The sequence below is a fragment of the Pteropus alecto genome, unplaced genomic scaffold (assembly GCF_000325575.1).
Source record: "Pteropus alecto unplaced genomic scaffold, ASM32557v1 scaffold131, whole genome shotgun sequence".
In the NCBI taxonomy this organism is placed as follows: Eukaryota; Metazoa; Chordata; class Mammalia; order Chiroptera; family Pteropodidae; genus Pteropus; species Pteropus alecto.
This window is the reverse complement of record NW_006434709.1, coordinates 1479533-1488251: the sequence shown is the minus strand read 5'-3', so window position 1 is coordinate 1488251 and position 8719 is coordinate 1479533. Positions and strand designations below refer to the sequence as shown.

The 8719-nt window shown below is 56.7% G+C and overlaps 1 protein-coding gene across 1 annotated transcript in view; it reads left to right on the top strand.

The window, feature by feature from the left end:
* Positions 1–2337: 2337 nt before the first annotated feature.
* Positions 2338–8719, top strand: part of VAX2 (ventral anterior homeobox 2) — a 28242-nt gene continuing 21860 nt past the window's right edge. Inside the window, exon 1 of the mRNA XM_006909506.2 lies at positions 2338–2665. Within this exon, the coding sequence (XP_006909568.1) occupies positions 2428–2665 (238 nt within the window). The 5' untranslated portion in view covers positions 2338–2427. The remainder of the gene's footprint in view (positions 2666–8719) is intronic.

Sequence of the window (8719 nt, the reverse complement as noted above, 5' to 3'; positions counted from 1 at the left end):
TCCTGGCCCCGCAGGGCTCTGCACTCCCGCAGAATAGCTGGCTCACCATGAGGATTCGTGGGCCAGGAAGCCCATCCATTGACCTTAGAAGAGACCCCAGGATGGAGACTCAAATGTCCGACACAGATGACGTCATTTGTGAAATGAAAATTGTAAGCGTGAACAGAAAACACGGCGGGGTTCAGCAAATGCTGTTCCACTTTTCTTTGAACAGAAATCTGGACATCGAGTGTGGCAAGAGAAACAGGTTTGGGGACCGTGAAATTTTAAGCTGAGTGTTTGCTTTCTGCTTAGAATTATTCTATGCTAGATGTGTCTTATTTGAATAATAAAAATAATTAAACTTGAGAGAGCCAGAGAGAACAAAGACTGAAGTGCAAAGCAAAGATGACAGGCTAGATCAGGCAACTAGCCCTCTACTGTGTGTGCCAGGGTGGAGGATGCAGTGGCTCATGTGGGGGTCCCTGAGGAGTTCGCTTGCCCCTCCAGGAGCCAGGTTCAGAGGGACCACGTGCAGGGCTCACCGAACATAGGCAGCATGGGTCCTTCCAACAAAGCTCTGTCCCTCTGGGTCACACTCCCCAGGAGGAGTTAAACGCACTCCTTTATAAACTTCCAATCCCCGGTGCTACAAACTCTCAGCACCAACAGCTAGCTGGTTCCCGCTCCTCTCCCTCCGCACACTCTACCTCACATACTTTGAAATACTACGGCTCCCCTCCGCCTCCCAAATTACCTTGTAGGTGTGACCTTCCTTCCTTCTTACCTTCCTTGCTTCCCTCCCTTCGGTTAGTATGGAGCAGCAGGCCTCTTCCTCTGCCCCACTGACCCTCTGCTTTCTGGGAGTCCCAAACTCTGTGCAGAGGCACAGTCATCCAATTAAATAATTGGTTCGCTGGTGCCCACCTGTCTTGGCTGGGGACATTTGAGATTGGACATATATGCTCACCTGCACGCTAGACACACACTAAGATACTGACACATGCACACTCTTATACCTCTTCACACACTCACTGGAGTTATGGAGGCTGCACCAACAACACACTCAGCCATGCCACAGCCTGACTATCCACTGGCCCTACCTCCGCTCTCAGGCCGACCCTTGGACAGACCCAAGCACCCTTGCTCATTCTAGCATGTGTGCCAGAAAAGGGAAGCAAAGTCTGCTGTTATAGCGCTTTAGTGAAGGGGTCATGGGCCCTCCTGCACACACGTTTGCACACACATCTTCACTTGGCTCTCTCGATCTTTCTTCCAAGTTCCTTTCTGAGTCAAAGGAAGGGAAATCGAGTCTGAGCTCTCCTGGCGCTGTCGAAGGAGAAGCTAGACTCCAGCGAGCACGGGCTCCTCAGAAAGTAATGGAGACCTGGACTCCACGGAGGGCCAAGCAATGCCCGGGGATTCCCACAGCTCAGCTCCACAGCCCTGCCTGGCCTTCCGCCGCTCTCACCTCGACCCTAGCCTCTCCCCAGCCCAGCGAAGATGAGACCTGGGACCCGCGACTGAAGGGTGGGGAGTCAACCGGTGGCAGGCATGAAAAGCCCACCTTCTATCGTTGTCTGGGGGCGCGGTCCCTGTGTGAAGGCCTCAGAGCCGCAGGGGAAACGGGAGTTTTCTACCTATCAAGTCTCGGCCTCACTCCACCCTCCCGGCTCCTGGACCCGGCTATCTGTCTGCACCCCTGTTTTCCCCGTCCCGGCGAGTGCAGGTCATTCCATCAGTCCCCTTGCCTCCCTCTCTCCGGCTCCTTCGCTACAGTCTTGGCTTTGCTCTCCCTGGAGCTCCGGGAGGGGCCTGAAGTCTGGGTTCAAGAGTGTGGCTGGACTTCTGAATCTGGGGGCGAAGGTGGAGCACCGAACCCCAGGCCTGAGTCCCCGCCTTCAGCCCCCCACCCCGCCAAGCACCCGAGCAAGGCCAACCTCCAATTTTCTGCTAGGTCTCGTCGGAGTCGCCTTCCTGGAGCATTTTTGTTATTGATCTCGCTGAAAGAGCTGGAGCGCGAAGGCTACGCTTCCCTGGGGACCGAGAGAGAGAGAGAATTGGAGGCGGGGTGGGGGGGAAGGGGAGTAGGCTGGCGGTCGGGGGGAGGGAGTAATAAACTTCAGAAGACGTAGGGCGTTCCTCAATACCCCAGGGCAGCACCAGCCTTCCTCTGCGGGCTGGGAGTGGGGCTTGACTAGGGGGTGGAGGAGTGGGGCTCCCGCGCCCCCGCGCCCCAGCCCAGCCCGCGCGCGTATTGCCGAAGCGCGCCGCCGCGAATTGGAGCTCCGCAACTCGGGCCCAATCAGCAGAAAGGGGTGGAGCAGCTGGTGGGGGCGGGGCCGGAGGAGTCAGAGAAGTCGGGCGGGGGGCGCAAGGGGAGGGGAGCAGCGGGCTTGGCCAGCCCTGGCTGGCCAGGCGTTTGCGAAAGCGGCGGTGGCGGCCGGCATGGGCGATGGGGGCACTGAGCGCGACCGTGGCCCCACACGCCGGGAGTCGCGCGACGGTCGCGGCGCGGACCGCGGCGGAGCCGAGGACTCGAACGCCGATGCTGGCGGCCGCAGCCCAGGGGAGATTGCCGGGACCTCAGCCGCCAGCCCCGCGGGCTCCAGGGAGAGCGGTGCCGACAGCGACGGGCAGCCCGGGCTTGGCGAGTCAGACCATTGCCGCCGCATCCTGGTGCGAGGTAAGAGGACGACAGCTCGTGGCTCTGGACTACTGGACCCCCACCCTACTCCTGCTGGGGTCTCCGACCTTCCTGCAGCCTCCACTTCCCTATTCAGTCAGTCATCATTCAGTCCATTCATTCAGTAAATATTGAGTGTCTATTGTGTGCTGGACATTGATCTGAGTGCAGGGGACAAAGCGGCGAATGGGACCGAAGAGATCCCCGTTTCACCGCCTTACAATTCTCAGCGTCTCGGGCCAGCCCCTCACCCGAGGCTCATCTGGCCGGTTGCTGTAGCAGCGGCAGGGGTGGGAGCTAGGGATGCAAAGTCAGGTCCCCGCCCCGCGTCCCTCGCGGCAGGTGCGGAGTAAAGCGTCACGAGCGCTCCGCGGGGTCAGGACGAGGAGGGACCAGAGTCCGGAACCGCGGTCTGGTGAGGAAGGCCCGGGCTCCGCTCAGCGGCGGGGGCGCGTCCTCGCCTCCTGCCCAGCCTTGTTTTCTCTTCCCAGCGACGCAGACAGCACCGGTTGCTCTCGAGAGAGGGCACCGGGACGCGAGGGGGTGGCTCGCGGGGCGCTCGCCCGCCTTTGCTTCGCTCTCTCGGTACCCACTTCCTCGCGGCGCCTGGGCCCAGCCAGCTCCTGGTGCGGCCTTCTCCCGGCCTGGCTTTTCGCGTCTCTCCCTTCCTCCCTCGCCCTTTGCCCTCCTTTCTTCTTTCCTGGCCGTTTCTCTCCGCCGAGCTCGCCTTTCAGCACTCTCTTCCTGCAAGCTCCTGTAGACTGCGCCCGAGTACCCAACTGTCCCTGGCCTTCTCCCCGCGAGAATAAGGCTATTCTGCCCCGCCATGCCAACCTCAAGCGAAGCTCTAGGCTCCGCTTTCGCCGGATCCGGGCTTCGCCCAGCGAGATGGGAGGAGAAAGGAGATTCCGGCGTCTTGCTCTCGGCTCGCTTCTAGGCCGCGGCCAGAGCCTGAGGTCTGTTTCTCCGAGCATCCTAGAGCCCGAGACCGGGAGACCCAGCGCCCAGAAGAGGCCACTCGCGGGTAACGGTTTGCCTGGCCTCCTCTAACTCCTTCACCCGCCTTCCTCCCGCTACCTTTTCCAGCCTCTTCTATCTTAAGCGCCCGTTCTGCCAGCTGCGGGGCCCAGGCGTTTCCTGGGCCACCGCCTGGGGAAGGGGAACCAGCCTGATGCCGGCTAGAGGTCGCTCCAGCTTCGGGATCCCGAGTTTGTCTGATCTGACCCGGGGGCTACGCACACACATACTGGGACACCTCGGCAGGGTGACGCACAGCCTCCCCACAGCTGCTGAGTTTGAGCGGCTCTGGGTATGGGGACAGGGTTAGGGTAGAGCTTGGAGGTAGCCTAGTGTGAGAGTTGACTGATAACTGTCTTGGACACAGACTCAGGGATCTGGGTCTTGGGAAACACTCCTGGTAACAGGTGTAGTCACCTAGAGATGGGTGCCCAGTGCTGTTATGGGGGACAGGCCTGAGTTACAGGACAGGGCATGGGGGCGATCCCCACCCAGCAGGGATTTCAGCAGGTGTGTGGACCTGTTTGGCACCTGGAATTAAATTAGATCCCATTCTATAGACTGTGGGGTGTTCTGGGTGCAAGGCATTAGCAGTCAGCTTGGAGGTCCATTAAGGAAATCTGCAGGGCTTCCAGAAATGGAGAAATCAGTCCCCTAAGCCCATATTACCATGCTAAGACCCTGAGTCCTTGCCTGTGACACTCATCGCCTCACACACCATCAATGGGTGCGCATTTCCTTCCGCCTGCACAATTGCAAGTTCTATGCCCATCTATCATCCCTCCCATTCTATGAACTCTACATGTAGAACAAAATAATTTTATGTATAGATATCAGTTAAATAACTCCCAGGTGTTGACTCATCAAAGGTAGGAGTCAAAAGCGACCCTCCACTCTGTGGATTTCAGGCCACCCATGCTAGGAGCAATCCACAGAAAGGTAGAGTGGACTTGTGTGCATTGTCAGGGCGTGTACTTTTATAAATGCATGTATGCACATACAGCAATGCTGTAATATTTGTACAATATAATGGAAATACAGCACAGAGGGCATATTTATGCAGCTAAAAGAAATAAAAGGGCCCTCATAAATCCCTCTGCCCTTTCCCATTTAATGATAAGGTTATTATAGCCTGAGAAACTCAGGACGTCATTTACCACAAATTCCTCCCAGCCAGGGTCACCTGCGTCACTCCCGGCCCCACTGGGGCCCAGGGCAGAAGCTCTGACAGATGAAAGACCCAGCACTGATGAAGAGAAATTAGCAGTGCCTTAGCCCCAGGATGAATGTCCCTCCAGTACGCTCTAAGCAGAGGGTACATTTTGCCCTTGTCCCCTGAACACGCATCTTCCCTAAGTATCTTTAGATAAAATCATAAAAAGGTGGAAGGAAGGCATTTGCCATTGCAGCCGTAGGGTTGCTGGTGGGTGTGGATTCTGGGAAAGAGCTCCACTCTCTCTGGGTCTTTGCCCTTCTTTCTGCCCCTTTTCCACTCTGAACTTACTCCTCTGAGGGCCCCACCCCAAGGCAGCAGATCTGTGTTGGGGGAGTCGCATGGCACAGGGGAATAAAAGAAAAGCTTGGGCACTAGAATTAAGTCAAGTTGCTTTGGAATACCAATCTTACAGCCATTTGAACTTGAACCAATTATTTTTCCTCTCTGTGCCTCAATATTCTCATCTGTACAGAGAAACCCATTGTTCTTTACCTTAAAGGGCTGTGCTAAGGGCCAGAGGTGATGTCTACAAAACTGCAAACACCCAGCAGAATCTTCGTAAATATTCCATTGAATGAAAAAAGGGGAGCTCTAAGGTGACCCACAAACCAGGGCCTCCTTCCTCAGACATCCCCCAACATCCCACCCTGTAGAGAGCAGGTCTCCTTTGGGTCCTGAGCCCAAGAGAGTTGGAAGGTGAGCAGTCAAGGGGTCAGAACAGGCTGATGAGAGGAGGATCCAAGACACCTTGCATACCACACCTGCGACTCCTCCAGTCCCCTTCAGGAATCCTCATTCAACCAATCACTCAAGTTTCCAGCTTCTTCCAAATGCAGGTCAGGGAGCCCGGGAGGCCGACATTGCTGCATCCCCCTCCTCCCCCGCCTCAAAATGGAGGCTATTTCAAGCCACACAGGGCACAAACAATGCTACAGGGACAACAGGGACCCCGCACACCCCACGCAGACACAGCTAGGCTTCTGCCGAGGCCATACAGCCGCGCAGGCCGCTCCACACCTCTGCATGCACGGTCACTGGCCGGTGAGGGATAGGGACCGGGGATCCTTTTGTTTTATGTTTGTTAAGGGAGTGCCAACCACGGACAGAAGGCAGCGGAAGGAACAGGCCGCCTCCCTGCTGGGGCTCTAACGGCACCGGGCGGGCGCGGTGCAATGGCCTTTTCGGTGGAGCCGGGATCCCGGCAATCACAAGAGGTGGGACAACTCTCATCCAAAACTCTCTGTAACCTCCCAATCTGCGATCGCACCCGCACACTCAGATACGCCGACATGATTCCCAGATCAACAGGGACGCATATTCAACAACCTGTCTGGATAAAGCCTGGAATAGCCGTCTGCCAGCGTCACCCAAACGACGCGTGGTGCCGGTCCCTGCTCACGCGACGCGGTCCCTTGGGCCTGCAGGTCTCAAAATTCCATTCGGGCCGCACCCTCTGCCCCCAGACTCTGTTGCCATCTTGGCTCGGATTCGGCAGGACTCAGAGGTTGCCCCCTGAGAGCTCCGCCTGGGCTTGAGACCTGCAGCGCTGGGCCCCTGGCTCTGCATCCCTCCGTCTGTGAGCAGGAGGGCAAGAAAATTGCTGGATCCTTTGACTGAGTGAATGGCTGCCCGCTCTCCCTCCTCCCAACACCACTCACTACCCATTAGCCGAACTGCTTTCACCTGGAACCTTAAAGATGTGCTCCGCGGCTGGGGACGTGGAAGGACGCGTGAAGGCCAGGGCCTCTGGCTGCGGCTGGATAATTCTTGCTGTGGATGTGAGGAGGGAAAGGAGGGCATTGAATTTAGTGGGTCCGCCCTCCCTGAGAATCCGTGCTCCAGAAGCACGCAGGTCCAAACATTTACAGACAGCAGAATGGCGGGGCCCCAGCAGGGCCCTGGATGCCACAGATGCAACTGAAGACGCCTGGCAAGGGGCCACAGCTTAGGGGGCTTGAGCTGGGAGTGGCCTGTGGGAACAGACTCCCCCTCCAGCAGCCAAGTCTGGACTGGACTAAGCATCGCCCCGCGTCTGCTAGCTTTCTACTTGGATTTACAGCAGCCACTGGACCTAGGGAAACTCGGCCCAGACCTCGCAGGCCTCACGCCATAGGTCACAGCAGCTCACAAGGCAAACTTGGTGGGCGTTGTGGCAACAGAGAAGGTGGGCACGGTGTTATATAGGAATGAGCGAGCACTGAACCTGGCGCTTCGGCCCTCGGCGGACCACAGCCTCAATATCTGAGTTTGTTAGTAGATGCGTTAATCCAGGACCAGCGCCCCAGGCAGTGGCTGAAAAGTTTAAATTGTTCATTCAGGGACTGCACTTTGGGATTTTTTTAAAATTTAGTTTGGGGGTTCGCGGGGGTATTGGGTTTCTTTTTTATTTTCCTGGGATTGTTTTATTTTGTGTTTGTTATGTTTTTCCTTTTGCTTTGTTTGCTTTTGACAGAAGGACGCCCATTCTCCTTGCAGGTCTATGCTAAGTTCTATCGTTTTGGTCTTTATTTTTCTCTTTATATACATCCCCCCCCCTACACACACACACACGCACACACACGCACACACAGAAGCAGAGCGGTAACGAAATGGGTAGCCTTGTTGATGTGTCTGTGTGAACTGTATTCATTTTCAGGGAACTGTGCCGGGCATTAGCGGCTCCTCGTGTTCTCATGCTAGTTCTGCCGCCCTGGGTGGTCGCTTGGCCTTGGGTGCCTGTAGACTCACTGCTGCTTCCCGAACACACAGATACCTTCAGGGTGGGAACTTCCAGGTGTGACCCACAGGTGACCCAGCCGGGCAGGGAAGCCGAATCTTTCGAAGGCTGAGACAATGAGTACTAGGGACTGGAAGGGACGACTGTGGCGTGTGTCCCCAGGCCTAAGCTGGCACCAGACAAATTCGAGTCTTCACGCAGGACGCACCACCTATAGAGAGGGCATCTAAGGGTCTTAGTGGCTCTACGTAATTTCCTCTATTATCCTTACTAGACTCTGGAGCCAAGAAGCCCCAAGCTCTGGCTCTGCTAGCTAAGTTTCTTTGATTTGTATTTTTAAATGAGTTGGGGAGGGGCGTCCGAAGCAAATGAATTTTGCCTTCTATTTTTTGTTCGCTTAATATAAAATAAAGATTGGCCTGATTCTCCTCGGAAAGCCGGGAGCGGGCTTCCCGGCAGTGTATCTGGCGAGTTCGTACCCGTTTGAGAAACTGATAGAGAACACCGAGGCGAGCGGGCCTGCCCAGGAATCCCCAAGATCTGGGGTGGTCTAGTCGCCTGATTCGCTCCCCCTCATCCAGGAGGGAAGTTGGACGGTCTCAGCTGCGGGTACTAGAGTGGCTTCCGACACTGCGTAAAGTGGTAGCGCCAAGATCAGATCTGGCTTTACAGAACCCAGTACTGGGAGGACCCGGAACAGCCCGGGCTGCGAGCGCAGCAGGGGGAGGGGGAGGGTGCCCCGCTGTAAGGCCCTTGCTGGGTCCCGCAAAGACCCCTCCAACCATCTCACTCGCGTTCTCCCCTGGCCTTGCCCTTCGCTTGCTCGTTCATTCATTTCACAAACGTTAATGAGTACCTACTATGCGCCAGACTGACCCGGATGGCGATGTTGGCGCTCGGCCTATCTACCGAGACACTGACTCCTGGGACGTGCGAGGTTTCTGACCAGGCCCAACCGCCAGGCCGGGTGACCCGGGAGCAGCGTCCGCGCAGAGTTCAAGGGAGCTGGGAGCCTTTGATGCCGCGCACGGGGACCAAGTAGAAGGTAGTCACCGCTCCCGCGAAATCCACGCGGTCTCCCAAATGTGTTCCTAGCACACAGTAG